The sequence below is a fragment of the Ciona intestinalis genome, chromosome 7 (genome assembly GCF_000224145.3).
Source record: "Ciona intestinalis chromosome 7, KH, whole genome shotgun sequence".
In the NCBI taxonomy this organism is placed as follows: Eukaryota; Metazoa; Chordata; class Ascidiacea; order Phlebobranchia; family Cionidae; genus Ciona; species Ciona intestinalis.
This window is the reverse complement of record NC_020172.2, coordinates 1,967,117-1,990,981: the sequence shown is the minus strand read 5'-3', so window position 1 is coordinate 1,990,981 and position 23,865 is coordinate 1,967,117. Positions and strand designations below refer to the sequence as shown.

The window sequence follows — 23,865 nt, the reverse complement described above, 5'->3', positions numbered from 1 at the left end:
TATAATTCTTTAAGTAATCTTTGTTTACTACCATATGAGACGAGACAATAGAATAAAAGTGTCCCGTTTTGCCCCATTTTACTATATAAATATACAAGGGCATATATGGCAGTGCTTGTAAGTCAGTGCCTATGGCCTATATACACGACGTTTTTCAAACCCTACGGAATACTCAAAATAATATGAGTAAATGTTCTGAACGTAAAAATTAGTCGCCACCGCACTGTTGATACATAAGTAACAACAGTAGCCTATAGCTGATTAAAACAAAACATTTTTTTCGTGAGATATAAATGACCAAACTTAAATAAAAAGAAGTTCTAAAATAAAATGCATTTTTTTATTCCACATGGAATTGTAAGGATTCGGCAATAAGCTTGAAAGACTGAAGCAAAATAGAAGTGTAAAAATGCGCGTTTATGTACAGTCTAGGTGCTTGATATTATGAATCGAATATAAAAAGCAAAAAAAAAATAATCTCAATTTTCTAAATACTTAGAAAGAATGTATCGCCAGTGGCCCCGGAAACAGAAACATAAGTAAAGCACTGGCGAGACGTGAAGAAATATTGGTGTAGGTAACATTAAAAGCAGAAAGGCAACGTAAATTTTATCTAAATTGATCGATTATGGTGCAACAAAAACAACAGTGCAATAAAGCATAATAATAGCTTAATGATTTGTATTTCGCATCAGAAACCATTGTAAATTGATGGGCAAGAATCATCAAAAGTGACCTGTTACTTGTGGTGCATGTTGAAGGTGGATTCGTTTGTGGCGAATAAGCACCAGCGACAAAACAGATATGAAAAAACTTATTCGACAATATCGGCAGACAACGTAAAGGAAGGCAGAAATGCTCGCTTTTTTGTTGTTGGACAGTTGTTAGAGTAAAACCTTTATTGCAAGTGACAAGAAACGCTCTCATCTGCTTTCAAACACTGGATAACGACACATTCCCTCCGCATATTCAGAATATATCGGTGGGTGACCAGTTGGCGATGCGTATGGAGGTTTAGTTAGGGGGTACGGGGATGGTCTTGTATGCGCAGTTGACAAATACCCACCGTATGCTCCGTATGGTGGTTGTGGATACTTGTAACCAGAATTTCTGACGTCATCAAAAGACAACGTCATTGACGATGACGTATGCGGGTAGTGGAACTGGTGTGGTGCGGTGGGGAGTAGGGCGGGGTCAAGGGCTGTCAATCTTGCCAAACCAGACGGTGATTCGTCACTTCGAATAGGGTGTGGGGGAAAGAAGTGATGAGCAGAGTTCTCATTCGAACCATGTAATGACGTCATGGCTGACGTATCAGTGACGTTACATTCGGGGTATGACGTAGGTTGGTGGTTGATTGGTGTAGCGATAGGAGGTGTGTATTTAGCTGATGATGATCGGTTATCACTTTCTGGTGATCGCTCACAAACTTTCATTTCATGATCTGTACATTAAAACAAGGTGTTCAAATTATTAATAATTAAACTGCATTCACACTTTACAGCTTCGAGTGGCAAAAGTGATGTAATAAGCGACGCATTTAAGAATAGACGCTGTGTTCAAGTTACATCGCGAGGTTCGGCTAAATTAATTAATCAGCGCTTTCGGCGCAACTTGCTGATTAATTTTGCTTCTTTCGAAATCCACAAAACAGTAAACGAGGCAAACTGCAGGCTACAGCTTGTTAGGTGGTTTATATTAGTGTAATGCTGTGTTGCTTAAACTGCATAACTACAAGTTATACTGTTTACACATGAGAGTTAAACGAGAAGGTGTGAATACCATGATAATATTACATTGTACCTTATTTGATGAAAATATTGCTTTAGTTATTTGTAACAGAGGTTGAACATTTTGTTTGTGGTGGGAAAAACAGATTGGATTGTACAGCATAGATTTGTATTATACTGTAGACGTTTATAATGTTACAAGCATTTCAAATATTGTTTGTCATCTTTTGTAGGCAGCCTACATAGCAAAATCTGATGTATGCCACAGCAGACGTATTAATTCGCGATTGAGCTTCAGGTGTTGTATAGACGTATATATAACTACCTCGATCTGCTGCTTCACCAAGTTGCATGACTCGATGTTTGGCAGCCACTCCCATCAACTGTAGAGAGCTGGGCCGATGGTGGGAACGTGAACGAGATGCACTTGGTGATGGATAGTTACCCAACACGTCCATTGCGCTGCAATGCATAAGTTGACTTTCGTACAAATACACAAGTAAGTGACTTTGTAATTTATGTTCAAGTATAAACTGCTCTATTGCTTTTATCTTATCATCTCAAAGTGTACTAATTGTATAATATACTTGACTAAAGAAAAAAAATCGCTGGTTTTGAAGACGGCATTTAATTCTTAAGAATCCAAACTGCTAAACATTTGTTAAAAGGGCTTCTATTTAATAAAAGACTGACAGTGCCATTTAAACAAAAGATATCTGTTTTCTTAAACAATAGGTTGGACTTGATTTTCGTCTTTATGTTTTCGTAGCACCAGACTCGAACATGTATTGACTTTTAAAATGTTTTGTGAGGTTGTCTTTTAATATTCAACAAATTCTGTCTCACCATTCCTCTGTGTCGCAATCCCTGAATCCTTTAGCGAAAGGATTGCTTTGTATTTTGAGTTGGGTGATCTGCAAATAAAGTTAGCTGTTGAGTATATACTCTGGAGTAGAATGGGTTATCGTTAGCAGATAATTTACAACGTGTTTTAAAGTAGCAGGGCTACTGTTATAAAGTTCTCTGAATGTTCTTTGTTGACTACCGAATGAGACGATAAAATGAAGTGAATACATGTCCCATCTTACCCGCACTACTACTATATACACACGGGAGGAATCCAAAGTATCTTGTAGTGACGTGCGTTTAAAAATTAAAAGTCAAATCAAAATTACACGGCGGTTAAACTGTTCACACGGCAGTAAAACCAGAGGAGAATTTTCAAATTAGAAAGTGTTGATGTTTTTATTAAACCTTCAGTCGTCAGTGTCCCATCACTGGTAATTCAAGGATAGTATTTTGACTCCCGTAATACATCACCACGAATACCGGGGAAAGCGTACTTAGAATTTTCATGGCTTATAACCACGACTATATTTTGTGTCGACGACTTTTGACTTTTTAATAATTTGGTGACTAATTAAACTTACAATCCATTTTTATGCTTTATAAATGAATAAATGTAACTTGATTTATCCTCGCGTGACCGGATACACCAGTGTTTTGTTCAATACACCTCAAACCAGATTATGAGTTACCGCGCGTTAGTAACTTTGTGGGTAATTGTTTTATGCTTTTTTGATTATTTTTTATGTATGTCTGACAATTTAGACAACACATTGGTGACCATCAGTGGGTTTTATTATTTTATATGAATGTTTAAAACTTCGGGAACCTGAGCATGAAATCTGTAACGCCATGCCACAGCAGTTTTAACGGCAGATGCGAATATGTTGAATTTGAATTTTGTTATATAGCAAAACTACATAGTTCTTTTTTAAATATTCCGTTGCTTTAGTAATAAGTTGCTCCAAATTTAAACTTTACTTTTCGTATTATCGAATTTTGGTAAAAATCGATCCCCAACAGTACACGGATAACGAAGAAATGTCGAAACAAAATGGCAGCTTTAAGGCAAACATTGAGTTATACTTTTCAACGCTTATACGAAAATTGTCTAAAAATAAAAAAATGGCAACCGCACAAACGTGTTTTTTTATTATTTATAAAAGCCCAGCGGAATTCGCTGTGGTTTTTAGAAAGTCCGTTAGCGGCTGAAACGTTCTTGGATACTTGATATTAGACTGAAGTAACATGAGTACTGAAAAATGAAATAACGATGTTGGGTGTAACGATAATGTGCGAGTATTTTTGAGTAATTGCGTTAAAAGCATGCGAGTTTTCCTAAGGGAGCAATCGAACAAAGAATAGACCGTGTCGATTTCTTTGTGCTTCAGTCTAAGATTTCGGCTCTAAATCGATGTTTATTGGATTTGGGATTAGTACAGTCATCGGAATTCACTGAAGCGTGTCGCCACCGATTTTTTTTCGTACCTTTAGAAATCTTAGGGGTTGGGCAAAACAAAAGAGGGTTGGGGGGAGGGGTTGCCGATATAACCGACTTCCACGCGTGTTGACAGCACGTTTTCATATGCTTGGCTTACATTCTAAGACAAGGGAACCGGAAAAGCATGGCTTGATATTGTGTTATTATAAGAATAATAATGCGTTTATATCTGTGAGGAGGAATGATGGATGAGATGTTTCGCACGCGATTTTGGATGCAGGTTTCAAATCATTCGTCACACAGTATATAAGCGATTGTTGAAAAATAAATATAAATGGATCTTCTTTTTATATTACTTGAAATGATCAAGCAAAATATGGATGTAATTTTTAATTGTGCTAAAATTCGTTTAAACACGATTCGCAGTTTTGTTAAAAAAAATAACAAACACACAGTGCACCTTAAACATTAAATCTTGGTTGCAAAACAAGATATCATAGTTTGCGAAATTCAAGCAAGTAATTGTTTGCGATGCGGCTTTGAAAATTCAACAAATAAAGAGCTGTCAGTCGTTGGCTTGCAAAACTGCTCTTTCTTACTATCGCGCGGTGGGTCGGATTCGGTCGAATTTTCGGTTGAATTTAAACGCTTCACTCAGCGAAAGTGCGCGGCCCCTGACGAGAACACAACTGTCTGGGTGGAATAAGCGCGGGCCCCGAAAAGTGACAAGCCAAAAACGCTCTCACCTGCTCGGCATTCCAACGCAGTCAGGGACCGATACGCTCACTCAGGCGAGCGCCTTTTGAAGTCCGCACCGTTTCGACCTAAAGCATCGGCTCCAGAGATATTATGATAGATGTCAGAGGATGGAATGCCTCGCGCGTGCCCCTTGTGTACCCAAGTTGGGACCCTACCTCTTAATGGGCCGATCTTGGTCGTAAGTGGGCCTTTGTTCTCCATCAAACAGCGCAATGAGTTCAACTCTATAGTCCATACCCACCAGACCCACATGATAAATCTGTTCATCAGTTTTAGGTTGGGGCGGCTTTCTCTTCATCTCTTATTTATGCGATGCTTACAGCACCAATCCGCAGCGGCGGAAATAACACTTGAACCGCCATATGCAGCCTTTAACCGCAAACTGAGATATACGCTTGGGCGCAACCTATTTTCCCCGCTTGGCTGAAACAGAAACCCCGAAATGCGAAAAGAGGGCGCTCGGCAATCAGGATACTTTGGCAAATAAACAGAGGCCATGAATCATCTTCGCGCCTCAAGCATATTTGTTTTGCGTGCCCTTATGCCGGCCCTAAGCAAAATCCGTCGGCACTTAGTCACACACGACGCGTAGAGCAGCAGGTATCCGCTGGGCGGGGAGCGCTGAAGACAATAATAGATCGGTTGGAGCATACAAGTCAAAGTCACGGTGGATTATCTCAGCTGACTTATGTTATTTTTTCGCACCCCAAGTTTTGTTTTCCGTAATTTATGAGACCGCCGCTGTAAATTAACCTTAAGTAAAAATCACAAGGACGGTATAGATTGCTTAAACCTGCCGCTTTTAATTAGGACCACCCGTGTACCATGTCCGAGCACTTAGGCATGAGTTTGTTGGAGGCGGCGCCAAGTATTTCAATGACATCTTAATACTATAGTGTACAACGGTACATTGTAAACTAAAACCCCGTAACAATACTGGATATCTATATTAAAAACAGTGGTGCAATTTTTGATTGCAGGTTAAGAAAACAGCTGGTCTTTCTTTTTATTCTGTCGAATTTACACACGTCATTGAATTGTTTGCTGTGACAACATAAACCTTAATACACGCGACATATATTCTATTGTTATCCATAATTGAAAACGTTTAGAATAGGAACGTGAGCCTGAAATATCAACTGTCGAGATGTTTACTTGGCTATAGAAACCTCGTTATATGATGTTTGCATTGGAAACAAAAGAATCTGTAAACGCTACCTTTGGTAGATAAAAAAAGTTTTATATACGCAACCCATGTTTAAACCATTTTATACACAACCCGTGTTGAAAAAGTTAAAAACTATAGCTTTTTATTCAATTGCAATTGCTGGTAATCGAACGTGACTGCTGCAGTCAAGGGATTTATAAAAATAGCGTCTAAACATACATGTTTTACCCTGTGATTTTGATAAGCTGTGACTGCTGTGAACTTGGTCTCATCAAAAACGAAAGTCTTAAAATTTTCCTCTGCTCGTTGCACGCTGTCATGGCTGTTGTCCACCAGCACAACATGAAACCGAGGTTGGAAGCGGTGCATGGAGTTGAGTATGATCTGCGAATGGAAAACATGATGCTGTTTATTTTATTCCTAATACATGCGGTTGACGTAACCACTCGTAAATCGAAATAGCGCAGACTGTATATAAAGTCATCACAATGTCATTGAAAAAATAGTTTGAAAGTCTAATTCGTATGTTAGGAAAGCAATATAAACTATTCGAAAACGAAAACATGCGCGTTTCTTTCGGTAAAAATATCATCAGTCAATTTTATGCAGAAATTCTTTAACTAGTATTTTTCAAGTTTAATATGACAAGCGCATGTTATAGCCCACCCAGGGTGTAGGTTGATGTTTCCCTGGTGAATACAATGCTCTCAAACATTAGAAAGTATCGTCTCAATTTCCATGTTAGTGTTCTAAGTTGTCCCCGTTTCAAAAACAAAATGGCGACCGGATATATTATAATAGAAATTACTACGACCGGGCACGAAGCCCATTCATCGCATTTCAACACCCGAGCTGTCACGCGCGCACTCTATTAAACATGGACCACGTCCCTCCCCGATAACCAATTGTGACAGCGGAGTTGAATTTGAAGGATTTAATTTCTTTGCAAAATATGAGAACCCCAGTTTTATTGTTTGCTCATCGAGACTTGCATCAACACCTCGTGTGTGGGTGGTACATTTGATGCACGTTTTACACGCACATATATAAGTACTGCGTCCTGACCAGCATTGGTATAAGTTTTCATGCTATATTTTAACAGAATTGTTCGCTCCACTAAAACATTACAATACCCGTAACATCGTTATAACGTGTAGTATTATGGGGGAAGATGGGACACTGTTCGGTTCTATTTTCTTGTCCCATTTGGCGTTATAAACAAAGAACATTCAATGAAACAAAACGGTATCCTTATACGACTCCCATAGACCGTTGCTATAATTGTTTGAAATAGGATCAGGATATTTTGATAGTACGTGCTAAAGCTGACCCGTCTTTCTCCACCCCACCTTATATATTTTATATGTATAAAGCTACAGTTTACTTGATAATTCATGTCTGAACGCTTTTCGCCTAATGAAATGTCAACGTGTATAGAACTCCAACATGTATTTGTCGTAGTGTGAGTAATTTATTTCCAACAGTTTCGCTTTATGGTGTAATTAACTAAACAAGAGTCATGATCAAGCACATTAAAGGTATTTAACCAGCTGCTGGGATGTGGTCATAACTGATTCACACAAAAAATCAGACATTTTCGCCGAACAGGTGGCTTAGGTTCTTACCGCGTTGAGTCAATTGCTAAACCTGATAACGCCACGAGACTACTCAAGCTGCTTCCAAATCCAATCCTTTCATTCGACACGCGCTTTCATCGCGGTTTTACAGCAAACCAATTGGTTGGGTTTGAGCGTTGACTGCCCAGTCAATGTGTGTTGACCGATTGAGCATGATAAGTGTCGAAAACGACTGAATAACATACTGGATTTCAAAAGGTATTTGACAGACTTGCTGAAATAAACGAAACACGGAAGTCGATTTAACTAAAGTTCACTGTACGCACTTTTAAAATTATAAACTCCAATGCGTGTATTTAGACCACCAATAAGCCGGTCTAATAGGTTTATTGTACGGAATTATCAACTAGAAATTTTAATTTTCCACTGCCATGTTTTGAGCATAGGCAGCAACCCGTGTAATTTATGCGATACTTTTCGTTTCAAACAAGTATAAGGCGTACAACATTTACTTTTTTGGATTAACTTCACTTTTGCGTTTAAAAACTTACGTGTCCATTGTCGTCGAGTAAATTGTTCGTAAGTTTGAGTTTATCGAAAGATACGATTTGTTTCATCCAATGTCCTCCTTTTGCTGGCGAGTCTGGATGAACATGAATACGAGGTGGCATTGCTGCGTCCGCTTTCCCAGCCACCGACCAACTTGATCTAAACATTTTAAATTAGTTTACCACGAACAGATTACTTTGCTGGTAAATCTATTCCTGCTGTTGTGCGATTAACCAGACTGGTTTATAAGTGACATGGCACAACTGTCGTATAAATGATATGATTTAATCTATAAATAAAAAGTCAACTGTAGTAAAAATAAAAAATTAACTTTTTTAATTTCAACACATTTTGTTGATTTATCAATTCCTTACACTTCGCCTAAAGTTTTTATAAAATTTATAAAATCAACTTTTAGTAAAATACCCCTTTACTATAGTTCTGCGGGGTAAGTTTGCACATATAGTAGAGTGGGGAAAGACGGGACACTTAAGCACATACTGCCCAATATTTCCTAATTGTGTTTTAAACAACTAACAATCAATGCTGATTTAAGAGTCGCTGGGCTACGTTTATATAATTTTGTAAATTTTGTAAAACTATGAATATTGTACTTACGTGTGAAACGCGTATCTATATCTTTTATCATCAACTGGTGTGAAGTCCATCATTAAAATATATTCACTGTTGACATCGAGTCCGAACACTTTGACTTGGAATGTTGGAAACATGCGTCTAGTAAAGGGTGTTGATTACGGTAGGCAGTGTAGGGATAATAAGCGCACGACAATAACGTATGTAATATGACTTTTCAGTTGTTTACACCCGCAGTTTCATGATGTAATATGGCCGCTGTGTCGTTTAAAAGGGCAGATCTTATATTTGCAGTCTTTTGGGCACAATAAAAGGACTTTTTTTACTTAAATTTTGATGCAAAGTTTTGGAAAAGTATGCTTGTTATATAAACAGCAATTAATCGGCTATGGTAATACGGTACTAATTTTGTAAAAATCGTTACAGGGGATACAAATAAAGGGTGCGGTCAGTTTTTAACGAGCGATATCAGAGATTATAACGTAGTTAGTTCGCTTCTCCCGTTTCTTCCATTTTATTTTCTAAACTCTTTGTTCGTAAGATTTAAAACGTTCGTCGACGGCCTGTCACCTACTAGCTTGCAATAAATCTAGACACATGGGTCTTTAAGTGGGTAACATGCAGCTGAGCGGGGTTATGCGTCACGGTGGGTGAAAATACAAGCTAATTTAGCGACAGGTTCAAGGGCCGGTTCGAAGTATAGCCTGAACAAGAGATCAGTTTGCTACCGAAGCAAAAGCCATCGAGTCAATCCTTCTTGTCGCTTCCAGGGTCGACACGAGCAGGGGCCGTTACGTCATACTAGAGTTTCAACCGCGTATTAGGCAAGCCGTAACCTGACCTTGGGTGCGTCTCAAAATCAAAGGCAGCAGCGTGACCTCGCGCCCCGACAGTAGATAACCATGGCGCTTGCTGGACAGAGACGCAGTGGGAATGGGGTGACCGGAAGTTAATGTAATTAATTTACTGTCCGCTTTGGGAGTAGTCGTTCGTGTTGTATGTGGTTCAATAACAAAGCACAGTGGTGTAACAATCAACTTAACCAGGTCAAATGTTAATCGCTCTTGACGCGTGTAGCGGGTTATGTACACCTAACCAATGTATCAGCATCAGGAAGCGTGTAACTACAGGGTTTGCGATTTTGTTTTGTAAAGTTTAATATTTACTTCCATAATATTATTTAATAATATTATGTTAGTTTATTTTTTAAAAGCATTGAAACCAGCGGCCGAAAACAAAACAATGCGGCAACGTCATTTGAACCTGCACAACAAGTTAACAACGCACTGGTACTTGGACTGTATTGTGGATCTTTGTGAAAACATTTTTCCACTCAGAATCGTGATCGTCAAATCGGCGAAAGAATTTAATCACCAACCCGACTTGTCTTAAGTCCAGATAAGAAATAAATGCTACACGATAAGCGGCCATATCCCGCCTTGCCCCGTGTACAAAAATGTGGAGACGGTCGACTCTGACAATTGCCAGATCGAGCACGTATGGCGATATTCACTTGTTACCATTTTGCCCGAATATTCGCCCAAGTTACGAAGGCTTGATAATCCGTACCACCGCTTTGCTCAGCCTCCTTATCTGTGCCAGTCCTTGAAAGGAACAAGGTATTGGGTGCGGCCTGTGCGTCCAGGTCCCTGGTCGACCGGACGCGAGGCATAAACAGTTGTGAAAACATCGATAAAACGAAGCAAACTATCGATTTATATCAATACCTGCTAATATTGGTTATTTACCGCACGCCACTGTGCCACAAGTATACGTCAGGAGCTTTATGAAAATGCTAATATTTATATAGTGTCACTGATATCTTTGACAAAATTTATAAGCAGTTGCCGCAATTTTATCCTTTAGTACGAAAAATATATTTCATCAAAGTAGCAACGTGTATATATATTTTTTTTAAAACCTGCGCATTTAAACGTTGTTTTTTTTTTTAAAAAAATGTGTAAAACCACCTCGCAGTATACAGTCTCGTGGAACCCGCACAGCTTCATTTGCCCTGGTAATTGCAATAAAGAATTTCGCAATTCTTAAAGCGATAAAATAATAATATTTCATTTCGTTTTCACGAACGAAGACCTCATTAAGATGAATTCACATTCACTGACGCGTTGTAAATCGTCTCATATTTTGACACCCCCTGTCGTAGTAATCTCCTTTGTTAGAATACAAAAGCCAGGTCTTGAGTCGACTTTTTGTTGCAAATTTCTATTTAATCCGTAACATTAGCTGCAGTGAACCATTAAAGTGTTTAAACAGGTGAACACCTTTCACTCTTAACAACATAGATGATATTGGTAACACCTCTGGTTCTCAATGCCAAATACGAGTGTGAACAGTAAAACAGTTGGTTGCGATATTGGTATATACGGATTTCTACGAAGCGCCATTTTTCTTAAAAGCGTGTGAATATATTTTTAATAAAGCTGAAAATGTGCACGACCAAAACTCGTTGCTCAGCGCCTAATCCTCAATAAATACGGTTTCCATATTTATAAAACGGGCAAATTGACATCACTTACCTTCCCGCCTTTGTTACAATCATTTCAGTACCGAGATCGTTGAATTCATCCCACAGAGATTTCATTTCCAGTTTTGCTTCCACGGCCACCAATCTTTCGTTCTTTTGCCGCGGATCTTGCGATTGCACCATTGACGTCACTGGCGAATCATTCGCAATCGTCATTTCCGGTGAAGCACCAAGTGGACGCTTGCTCAGATTTGAAACTGCGTTCTCGAAAGTTCGGAGATCTGAAGTTACGGGAACGTCATAGGAAGGTGGCGAGCTGTATTTTCTTGTAACCTCGTCTTGTGACGTTTCGTCGGTCTTCTCGGCAAAATTTACGCTCATTTTCTCCTCCACGGAGCCGAAGCCGCAATGTGTCGAATGCACCGATGTTTTGCCGTAATCTGGGTAAACGTGTGCTGGAGAATGACCATCTCGTTTACCGGTACGTCCATAATACCCGTTATCGTGCTGGTAGTGAATATAGTTATCAAAATTACTCGCGTGGCCGGTATGCTTGCTTTGGTTTATAGGGGTCAGGTGTACCCTATTAATACTAGGTAGGTTGCCGGAGTGGTCGCTGCCATGCACTGTGATGCAGGAAGCATCAGTCGGTCCAGGCTGCGAGAGCATTGAGTTATAACTATGGTGACCGACTGCAATTTGGGCAGACATGGGCCCGCGGATTGGGTTCTTTTTTTAAATGCAAAGCTTAGCAGGAACGAACATTAAATGATTAGCACGTTTTCTTTTAAACTACTTGATAAACTGGTCGTATTTCTGCCAAATACAAAACAGTTGAGAATAAATGTTAAAGAACTAAAATAATATTTCCTGCTCAACAGATAGGTAATAAAAATGAAAACCTTTCGCCCAAAGTTACGGAATTTAAATTTAATTTTACTAGATGTTGACTACTGTAAACGATGTGGAAAGTTTTTAGGGCTGTAAAATTGTCTGTGCTGCTGTTTTCCTTTCTGCCTGTAACATAGCGATTTTATGTGGAAGCTATCGACATTCAATTTTACTTTCTAGAAAAATTGTCGCTTGTAAAGCAATTTAAATATTTAAACGCATCAATGCTGATAAATCTGTTCCTGTTTCCGTCTGCCTTTTCAGTTCCATCTAACAAAAATTTAGTTAATTTGGCGTATTACTCCTCTAGCTGACGACAGATGCAATAAAATTTTGTCAAATTGGTTCCAATAAACGGAGCTATATAGTTTATCTCAGCCAACAAAACAGGTTGTTTTCGACGAAAAGTAAAATTTTGAGCTCCCAAAGTTTGTCTAACCTCCGCGCAAGATCCTGCCTTCGTGACGTTTCCTTTTCACTTAAAAAGGGACATTAGCGCGCCCTGCCATTATCGAGTAATCTAAGCGGTGGTTCAAAGGAGAGTACACTGAGAAGGATACAGGCTTTTTGAACTGGGGCTTTCTATTTAAAACAACGCGAAGGGGTGGCTTATACTTTTCGAAAACAACTCCGTTCGACACCGTACCCGCCCGAGAATTTATTTTGCGTTATGCAAATTGCCAGTGTCCTAGTCACCAGCCACGCGATCGCTATCTTGCACCATCTGATCTCGGTTTTAAACTCCGTATGCGCGGGAGAAGTTTGGGTGTGAGTGGACACCTACCTCGGTGCATCCAAAAGAATCGACGCCATTTTTCGCATCAACGTTTCGAACTTTGTTAAGATCTATTTCATGCAACACAGAAATAAAAAAAAGCGATTTTACATTTGTCTCTCTTTCTTCAGTACTGTCTTTTATGTTCCACGCACAAACTGATTTTACAATTTTAACACAACTGCAATGGTATATGGTGGAGTCTACAAAAAATAAAGCTTTGGTATATATGAGCCTATATAGTAGGGTTGGAGAAGATGGGACAACTTTTCATTCTATTTTCTCGTCTTTTTGGAAGTAAACAAATAAACATTCAACAAATTATAAAACCATATCCTCACGAATTCCATAGACAGTTGTTAATTGTTTAAAACACGATCAGAATATGTGGATATTATGTGTTAAAAGTGTCCCGTCTTTCCCCACCCTACTATATATATTTATATATTTATATATATATATATACCAAATGTTTTATAAATTACCAACATATCAAAGGTTCGATAAAGGACTTACATATTTAAATATAAGTTTTTAATAAATGATAATGTTTTTACTGTGTATGCAGGGTGAAAGATATATAAACATATCCATGTTTTACTCCAGTGGGTCCAAATGTACGAACGCGAAAGTAGAAAGCAATTTAAACAACGTGCTTACGCTAAAGTATCAAATTTGGACAAAAGATTTTCAGTTTCTGCCAGAACGATATTTGATTTCAAACATTTTACCCACACACTCGACGGTAGGCAATTAAGTTACAAGTCCCGCGCGTGCTAAACTGATTAAAACACGTTAGGGAGTGCTTACGGGCTATTGTAATCAGCGAGATATTTCACTGAGAAAAATGGCAAAGTTTGTAAAAACTCTCTGTCGGTTAAATTACACTGGTCTGATATTTTGCAATTTCAGAAAAGCATTTGCGGCACGGTAGAATTATACGGCCAATCGAAATAAGTGAAATCAGACACGGGTGAGGCGCAATCACCCGTTCATAGTTTGGGCTTGTGGTATTCAACGTAAAATGGCGCCACCGCTAAATCAACATAAAGTACGCAGCAATAACAACATTTAACTAATTAAAAATCATAAGAAATACTTCATGTAAGGACCATATAGTAAACAACACGCAATTGAACTTATAGTGCGCATTTTCTTAGCAATATTGTACAGTTCGTGATATTCAGCTTAGCCACAAATGTCCGACACTAAACACTTACCGTATCAAGTTACATCTATATTTTCTGTCTGTTTTCCTATAACTAAGATGAAAAACTAAAACACGACAAGAACTATGTTTTGTTGCTCTCCATACATTTAAATAAATTTGCCCGACCGTTTATTATGTACACCAACTGTATAAATACAAACGAAGTGCCCATCTTCGTATAGTTAGTATACGACACATATATAGCTACAAGTTCAGCATATATATATATACATGCCAATAAAATGTTCTATATTCTGACAGGCGGAAATCATTATTCTACTGTATAACTATACTCGCACGCCTATTGTCTCCAAACTCACAACTCGTGTTAATTTTTGGTCCACGCTTGCTGTATACTCTTCTAATACGAATTCAAACCCAGGATATTAATTGTCCACGCTTGCTGTACTCTTCTAACGAATTCAAACCAAGGATATTAATTGTAAATTTAAGATATCATTTAAATATTAATCAGAAATACGTTAATTTGACGTATATTTAAGATACTTCGCAATCATGTGCCTCACAGATGCTATAGACGACACAACGGCAAGGTTAACTTTATACCTCACAATCTTGTTAAAAATGTTTTAATCCAATATTTTGCTCACAATGTTTCGATATATCATTTAGTTACATGTTTCTTCTGTTCTAAGCTTTTGCTAGAAACGTTGTTTAAAATTTCTATACGCACCTAACTACATATACTCAAATCTCTGTCTGTCTGCTGTGCCTGCGTTACTAGCATCTGTCGTTCATGGCGGTTCAGTATCATGCGATAGCGCAGCTATATTCACTGGTACTAGTGGTCCAACGTACAATTTTATGCGAGCACGGTGCGAGTACTGGTGAAGATACGTATACGCGGGCGAGTCGCTGCTGCTCAGCCATTTTGTCAGTTTTTCTGGCGTGCAAGTGAGGCGACACTTTCGGCACACAAGTGTACGTGCCTGCCCACTAATACCTGGTCAGTCGGCTTCTTTTGTTTCGCCCTGGATGGACCTATCTATATGGCCTTGTCACGGTTAAAAATTTCGGCGTTAACGCACGCGCTACGCTCTGCATGATCAAAGCGGGCCGCTTTAAAGTGCCACATAGCGACTCCCATTGCCAGCCTATGATGTTTTCAATGGCGGTTAATTACCTACACATAATACCACTTGTTGCGTCACCATTAATTCCCATGGGGCCGTTTGAATTTCAAACGAGTACTACATTGCTTATCGGAAAATATTTAAATAGCCATCACAACAGTATATCTATGACCGCGGCACATTTCAGGCGGTTTCCCCCAAAATGACGTCACATGTATGTTGACCACGCTATGGGAACAGACTAACTTTGGGAACAACCATCGCTTACATGAATACGAAATACTTCCAAAGCGGCAATTGTGCGTGTGGTACGCCATGGACACTGTGACGACATAGAACGCTTTCCTAACGTATAAACATCCTGCAACAAATAATATCCTGCACTTGCACCAACGGATGTCGGTGATGTTCTTTCAAGATACGACGAATAAACTGGCCTTGTTTGAAATAAGAAATAGTCCAGGCATATATATAAATATATATATATATATATATATATATATATAAATCCCCGTATCTCTATTTTTCGTATTATTTGGTGTGGTTTTATTTTAGGAATAATTATAACGAATACAAATTATAATATAAATCAGCTCTGTTTTTACATGTCACACTATTTAAGCTTGTATTTATTGCAAACGGAGATTCGGTTAAGTCACTACGTTTGCAAGCGTGAATTTTCAACTGCTTTATCAGCGGTATTGCTATTCAGTTGGATTTTGACGGTTCTAAAGTGACGTCATAATGTTTACGCAGATCAAGACGTTATCTGACGTCGATTCGACGTGGGAATTGGGTTGGACGCCTGCTTGCATCGATGACAAGTGCCATTGTGGCGCAAAAATAACACAAGCACCTGCATCTAAGCGACGGGCAATGTTCTTTACAAGCCATTCTACACCAAATCTTATACTGTAAGTCTTTTTTAAATTTGTTGTTATTAGCGCTGATTTTTTTCACAAACGCGTGTAACATACTGTTCGGAGTTTTCGGTGTATATTTTACAAAAATATATACGTTCTTGGCCAACTACAACAACTTGCGTTTATGCGTTAGACGTTAACAAACTCCAAATTAAGACAGCACGCTCGTGCGAGATATATATTTATAGTGGTGTGGGGGAAGATGGGACAACTTCAGCACATAATATCCAAACACTGACCATGTTTTAAACAAATAATAACGGTCTATTAGAGTCGTGAGGGTACGGTTTCATAAATCTTTGAATGTTTTTTGTTTACTACCATGCGGGACGAGAAAATAGTATGAAAAGGTGTTATTACAGATTAACTGAACTTAATTCACAAAGCTGCTTTTTCTGTTTACTTTTATACTAATTAAATTATTAGTACACCAATACAGCATTAAATTGCGCATATATAACTTACGGTCTCCCATTAATCGCTTCTCGTATATAAGACCAGCTAACTGTACAGCATGGTATAATAGTATAGGAACTATATTCTTTCGGAAAATATTCTATTATTTAATCTAACAAATTCGGCAAGCTACGTAGTTTTAAATTTTTACCAATACAAGCAAAACTTATAAACAATCAAGTGGCGATTTTTCCAACTCTTTGCCTTCTACACAATAATAAAAAAACACCATAATTGTAAAACTCAATTTCTAAAAATATTAAATCCTAATAATAATTTAAATGAAAACACATTGAATACCGAAAATAAAAATTTACCTAAAACCACCCAAAAATCCTAATTTGAACAGCAGCAGCACACCTGTACATACCATAGTCATGTGTGTCAATTTTTCCTGAATCTCACGCAATATATAAGCATGACTGGCGTCCTCAGTAAGGTCGAACGCCAATTCGCAATTACTAACCTTGGCTGACTACGCGACCGAGGTTTTCGCTTATCTGCCAAGCGGGATGAGCGACAAACCTATTTAGAATCGAATCATTTGCCGAATGATACGCGGAGGAGACAACTCTAATATTCACATCGCTTCAAGTAATTTAAACTCTCCCACTATCAGTAAGAAACGTTTAGTCGCTGAGAATTTTATCTTGTATGAAATAATATATCAAGTTTTAACAATGCACTCGATTTTTTTATTATTTATACCGGTTTCCCAAACAAAAGCTTCAAAATTTTAGAAAACAAATATCTTAAAATAAAAAAAATGGCGCGCAGCTTAAATTGTTTTGTTTGCCTAAATGCGTGAGAGTCCTCACTTTTTCAGCATCAAAATTGGAGATAATTGGGTTCCTTTTTTCGACTGCAATTCAGGATCATTTTATCTCTGATCTCTCCACGCATGGGTACGAGTGAGTGCTTCTCGAGGCTGTCCGCGCTTGCGGCCGCATAGGAAATCTAGCTGATTAGTAGAATTAGTGGAAATTTCTCTCAGCTGGGAGTTGCTGCCGGGGCCTTAAGTTGGAGATCGGCACGGCGGCCAGAAGACCGGCGGCTCTTTGCTTGCTGTAACAACAACTTTCGGCTGCGATGATTGGCGTGACGACTGACATGCGTCCCATGGGACAGGTCCGTCTGCTATCAATTGCTCGGGCCAACCAGCAAATTCTCGGTAGCGCGAAGCGGCATTTAGCTGCAATTAGCGACCGTGTAGCGGTCAAGTCCAGACCGCGCCAGCCAGCCTTTTAAACGGTGGTTAATGAGTCGAACTCGTTGCTGATTTGCTTATCCTTGTGGGAGATGCACCGCACGTGGTATAGGTAGTCAGTAATGTTTGGAATCATATTGTGTACAGTCTAAACTGTCATGGCACAATTTTAAAACCCAACGTTTAATTTTATTGGAATTAAATTTACGCCACCACAAGCTCCCAGTTTTTATTTAAGGGTTTAACGTAAATGGCATGCCTCGTCCACCTGTAGTGCCACGCTATTCCACTTGAATTGTTTTCATAACGAGTGAATGGTATCGTCACTGACAAAGGGAAATTATGCGACGGTTGTAGCTTATCAATCTGCTTATTTTACTCATCTTTTGAAAAAGACAACAAAACTTTTCGGCTCTTGAAAAACGACCAGCGCCCAACAACAACTTTGTCATGCATGACTTTTGGTTTGTTTGCCAGTATGTTGTTTAAGCCAACATCGAAACTGACCCAAACACACGACGCGAGCTTTACGATTTTACAATTTAATGCCATACCCGTTGTGAATATTCTATTAGGCCTAATTCGTCCTGGAGCCTACAGCGGTTCATCGGCCGTAGTGCACAGACTGCATGTCTCGCATCAACACAGCGGAGCATTTTATGACTTTCTTACCCGGAGGCTCTGTTGGAACGAAACTGAAAATTAATAGACAGGAAACATAGACGCGACCGATCTCCAGGGGCAGAACAACTTGAATCGCGGCCAAACTCGATTATATTCGACTCCTTATTAGCGACTGAATGATTGGCGGACGTGCGCTCGACTCAGAACAAAACCCGCCACCCCGGGTTGGAAGTCAAATGTTCTTTTAATGAGATAAGCAAATGCAGATCGAATTTCAAATATCCGAGTTTATAACTGGATCCGGATGCTCATCAAATGTTCTGCCAAGTTGTCCATTACTGCTCTGCTATTAGAGTAGTCATGTGGTGGGTCGCAGTTGACCTATAACCTACTATAATCTACTACAAATCGGCAGCGCTGTATGTAATCGTTTAAAATCAAGCGATGACAAACCGATTTTCGCAAATGGCTTGTTCGATTATATCTGACAATTCAATTACAATGTTACAAGGCTGTTATGGGAGTAGTGGTGAACTTATTAAAATTGTCGTTATACGAACGAAATAAATTTCAATTGCTCTTCTATACGAACACCTGTAGATGCATTCACAAAGAGTTAGCGGAACTCTTCGCTTAGCTGTAATCTAGACCACTTTATAATCGGATTAGAGGTCGGTGGTTCACCTCCCCTTTCATGCTTGGCGCTAAACCTCTTCTGTATACGGTCAACCAGTATTATCTCGCTTCTGGAGTTTAGCATATATATATATATATATGTATATGTATGTGTGTGGTACGTGTGCTTGCTTACTTCTCAACGGTTTAACTTTAGTACTACAAACTTTCGTGTGGATTGTATCAAATGAGAACATGTGGTTATTGCGTGGTATATTTGCGGGTACATGTTATATTACATACACGAAAAGCAATAGAGTGCGACGAAAAACAAATTGCACAAAAAGGCGATACGCAAGTAACAAACATCACAGTGCTGACGACATGTAGATTATAAGCTATGGGAAAGATTTCAATCTTGTTGAGCTTGTGGTGTGTATAAGTGTTCCTTTATATGCTGATATGTTGGGAGAGCGTGACTCTGAATTTGCATGCGTTAAACCGCCTCCGTGATGTTATAGTTACGTCATCCACATCGTCATGACCTTTTCCCAGGTCAAATGCGATTGTGACGTCACTTCGTTTGACAATAAAGGCGAAAAGGCGGTCACGCTTCGTTGCTTGGTCATAGAGTATTTTTCAAAGATAAAATGTCGATTTTTTTCGTTGGATTCGACCACGTGACTACGAGCCAACTCATGCGTGCAGTCGAACACCTGAAGGGGATTTACATAATAATGTTATGCAACGGTGGGAGGATTTCGTGCTTACACAGATTTTAACTAGATAAAGCATTTCGTAATGACAGAAATCGTGACTTTGGCTCAGCTGTAGTATCTAAGCGTCCCACTAACACAACTTGTATATAAATCACCTTTTGTAGTTTGTCTTTCATGCAACGTTGCAGAACACTCGACAGCAACACTTTGGTCGGAACCATATTATCATGAACTAATATCGTTGAATATGGTGTCTTGATACCACAAGCTGTATCTGCTGATGGGACCGTTCGTGTGGTGCGTGGAATAAAAGTGTGAATAACGTTATCTCATTACCAGTACATGTCAATATGAGCCTACACTAGTAATTGAGGAAAATATAGAATGGATACGCTTTGCAACGTGTTGTATTCTTTCTATTCGATATCAGTGACAATTTAGTAAGCTTTTATTTACACTAAAACATCCAGAGTGCATACTTACCGTTACCATTATCGACGTCACAATTGTGTGCTTGACGTAATGTGCAAACAGCCAATGAAATCGCTGCAGCAGCACGAACAGAAGGTGAATATTGTAAATACACGTCATGTAACAACGCAAGTTCGGAGAGGTAGAAAGAAAGTTGCTTTGCATCTTCAGATAAATTCGATTTCTGTCAAACGGTTTTTTTTTTAACTAAATGCCAATGTTTAATGTTTCTAAATATACTTAGGTATTGTTAGCATCTAAAACCCATATTTTTTGGGTTTGTGTTCAACAATTTAGCACGCTCGTTTAGAGTCAAGAGCAATAAATAAGAATGAGAACATCTCTCACACCCCACCCAACTATATGTTAATTGCTCAGTCAGTCTCAGTAGGCCATTTTAGCTTACCTATTAAACAATACACATAGGTACATAGATAAACACATACTTTGTGAAAAATATTTAGAAACTGTAACGTGGTAGGAACAGCCAGCGTGCATTTGAACTGACTCAACATGAGCCGCTCCATCAACAAAACTTCAGATCTAGCGTAAGTGTCTGCTGTAACGTAAGCAAACTCGTCAGCATCAGGAGGATATATCTCTTCAAACTTCGCTGCCAAAAACATGGACGTCGTCCCTGTGGATATATTGTACCCAATTTCAGATTAAATATCAATTGCTTTTACTCGCTGTGTTTGATATCGTCAATAATTAGGCTTAAAATATAAGTGGGGAAATTTTAACCATTACATTGAACAGGTTCAAAATTGACAATAACAGCAAATAAAAATTGCAAAGCAGTTAACGTACAAACAGTTTACCCAGTAATTGTAACTTCGGACGCGACACCGACATTTCAGATAAAAAGCGGTCCACATAGGCTACTGCAAGGTGAAGGGTTTCGTTTTGTAGTTTGTATTCGTCTTGCACTTCGATTAACCAATCGATAAGTTTTACACGCATGGTTGAAGAAATTTCATTTTGCTTTTCAAGGTAGTCTTTTCTTGGTTGATACTTCGCTTCTGAATAAACCATGTATCGAAGAATATCTTCAGTGTATTCGTCCAGAATGTCAGTTTCCGGATCTTTGCGCTGGATAACGTTTAAAATTTCGTCAGTATCAAGAGCGACATCGTGCGGCTGAGAAATCGAGCGTTTTGAAGAGTCAAGCGAGGATAGCGATGACGTAAGCATCTCCATACTAACACAGCTTGTATTCGATTTCTCGCCATTAGGGGTGAGGAAACATTGGTCATCTTCTAACTCATACTTTTGGGAAGCGCTAAGTACTTCCCTAGTCGATGATAACAAGGTGACTTTTTCCAAATCCGAATCAGGATGTACAAATTTATAATTATCGCAGTTTTCTTTTCCGGGCCTGTGGTTTTTGTTGGTTTGTTTGGCGTTTTGATTGTGCTTATGGTTAAGAATGGAGTTGGAGGTTTCGTTGGTGTCTCTACTTTGCAGTGCAAGGTTATTGTTGTGAATTTCATCGGAAAGTAATGATCGTCGGTTCGTCAGCCACTTGTGTCCACTCTTAGCTGCCCTTGTCGGTTGAACCCTGGTGCTGTTCGGGTCCAAATTTCCAAGAGGTCGTCGATTAGCAATCATCTGTATTCAAAGACGCGCCGTTTGTATATTTAACACGTTGTGTATGCGCAATGACGAATAACAGTCTGAGGCATGCGCAATGACGAATATATGTCTGGGGCACGATTAAAAATGTTGTATCAGCTCTTGTCGCCATATATTTACGAAGCAAAAAAAAACAACCATATTAGTTGTATGAGCAAAGCTTAACTTGGCCTATATAGAAAGTTTATGCTGTAATATTCCTGGCCTGGTACAACAAATGCTTACCTTTTGAACACTTCCACGCTAATAAGTTGTTTAATTGGCTTCTGCAGTAGTTTTCTAACCGTTCAGTGTTATGGTTCAATAACAAAATAACGTAGATCGCAGCTGTTTAAGCAAATTTCAAACAGTTTCCTCTGTACAGACAGCTTCGTATATGCTAAATCTGCCCAGAATATGGTTTCTATGACAATGATTGCTTCAAATCTGGTTTAGTATTAGTTACCAAATAATTGAGCTTTGTGATGTAAAAATACGGACTTGTGTACAGTAAAATAAAACTAAACTTGCGGCATAATTAAATTTATTATCTCATTCGGTTAGCGATTTGTGTTTTTAATTACTATAATAAAAAATAGGTTGATTGGTACGAACATAATTTATACAAAGCAATAATTATTAAAAGTAATGAATTGTATATATATTGGTCGCACGCAGTTAGTAGTCCGTGCACCGTAGGCTTCACGTATGGGGCTTTGGCACCATATTAAATTTAATGGGGTTCTGCGTGTTTGTTTTTGTCAACCACCAACCGAGATAAAAGAAAGTAATACCTTTACAATCATTTTTTGGATCCCCTATTCGGCTATAAATGTTATAGGTTTTTAAGTGCTCACCTTTGATGAAATCTGTAACTTGTTGCTCCAACAGAAATATGTAAAGCTTACAGTACAATAATTAATCAATATAACATACGTTCTGAAACAAATTCATATATAACAGGTCGCTAATTAAATTGGTTGGTTTCTATGGTAATGAATAATTCAAATCAATCGCCCAATGTTATTTTTAAAATAAACATGTTTTGTGTTTGTCCCAAACTCAACAATTATATTTTGTCATCGCCAATACTGTTTCGTCATAACAAGGGTTAACACTGGTAAACTTTCACCTAGCCTTAAGGACGATGAACTTCACCACTAATACCCTCGTGACTCCAAGGAGCATAATGTACACAGCGTGTCGCATGACTTGTCATGTGTTTAAATTTACACTAAGGAGATAAACTGTATGATAAAATAAAACTAACACTGTTGAGAAACGACCTGGGTAGTCTCATATTGGGCACGTGGTAAAACAAATGATTATCCATCATTACAATAATATTTAGCAGAGTCCGTATCTGATATTTAGTAAGGGGCAAGATCGCGCACGAATCAAGACTTCTCACCTTTTAATGTAGTTTTATGAATAAAAAAAATATGAATGTAACCGTAATAGTATGCTGTCCTATATTCCCATGCCTCCACAAAATTATAAATTCATTGAACTTTCTTTGTTTGCTACCAAATAGAACGAGAAAATAGAATGAAAAGTTGTCCGATCTACCCCCACCGTACGGTATACATTCATAGATAAACGGCCTGGAATTGATATAGAAAACTTATTCTACTGCAAGTATTGCGACGTATTCTTGTTTTTCATAAAAGCGAACGAACATACAGTTCTTCTTTGGAACATACAAATCTAAAGCCAACATAAACATGAGTGGACCGTAATTTTTAAACGTCACATAAACTGTGATAATTTTATTCCTATTCACTCAATTCATGTATAAACAAGACTAAAACCAATATGTTTTTAATCAGTTAATGACCACCATTTTTACCAGTTTATGTACAACTGATGTTACAACTAAAAAAGGTGTCGATGTACATAAATGTTATGTTAATATTTAAGCATTGATCACTTTTCTGTGTGGGCAGATATACGTTATGCACTTTAAAATTATAATAGCTATGGATTATCGCTGCACGCTGGAGTGGCGATAATAAAATTAAAAAAATAGAAGTTCGTCTGTCCGTTGACTACGTTATTATCACCGTCCTTAACAGAACACTATTTTTGATAGTTGTCTTATCGGGGAAGTTCCGTTA

General features: G+C 38.5%; 2 protein-coding genes across 3 annotated transcripts; both read right to left on the bottom strand.

Moving 5' to 3' along the window:
* Positions 1-5,757: 5,757 nt before the first annotated feature.
* tbx1 (T-box transcription factor) lies at positions 5,758-11,967 on the bottom strand (the record flags this gene model as incomplete). The annotated part of the gene is given in 4 exon segments (NM_001032450.1): positions 5,758-6,328; positions 8,073-8,229; positions 8,689-8,805; positions 11,202-11,967. Coding segments are annotated over 4 exon segments (1,185 nt in total). The 3' UTR covers positions 5,758-6,076.
* A 7,233-nt stretch (positions 11,968-19,200) lies between these two features.
* Positions 19,201-22,683, bottom strand: LOC100187071 (G2/mitotic-specific cyclin-A-like). Of its 2 annotated transcripts, none has more exons than XM_018812402.2 (7): positions 22,606-22,683; positions 21,995-22,154; positions 20,956-21,745; positions 20,581-20,771; positions 20,147-20,318; positions 19,819-19,940; positions 19,201-19,660 (listed from the first exon to the last, which is right to left on the bottom strand). In XM_018812402.2, the coding sequence occupies exons 3-7, from the start codon at positions 21,743-21,745 to the stop codon at positions 19,466-19,468; spliced, it is 1,470 nt and encodes a 489-aa protein (XP_018667947.1). In that variant the 5' UTR covers positions 21,995-22,154; positions 22,606-22,683; the 3' UTR covers positions 19,201-19,465. The 2 variants fall into 2 exon arrangements, with proteins under 2 accessions (XP_018667947.1, XP_009858959.1); XM_009860657.3 differs by having other exon boundaries at positions 19,819-19,937.
* Between the last annotated feature and the right edge of the window lie 1,182 nt (positions 22,684-23,865).

Bases quoted from the DNA above. Each gene is read 5' to 3' on its own strand.
- LOC100187071 (XM_018812402.2), bottom strand. From the start codon at position 21,745: ATGATTGCTAATCGACGACCTCTTGGAAATTTGGACCCGAACAGCACC. The intron at 19,941-20,146 runs GTAAGTATGCAC...CGGTCCCATCAG, and splicing joins TGACGTCGATAATGGTAACG to CAGATACAGCTTGTGGTATC. The intron at 19,661-19,818 runs GTGATTTATATA...AATCCCCTTCAG, and splicing joins TGAAAGACAAACTACAAAAG to GTGTTCGACTGCACGCATGA.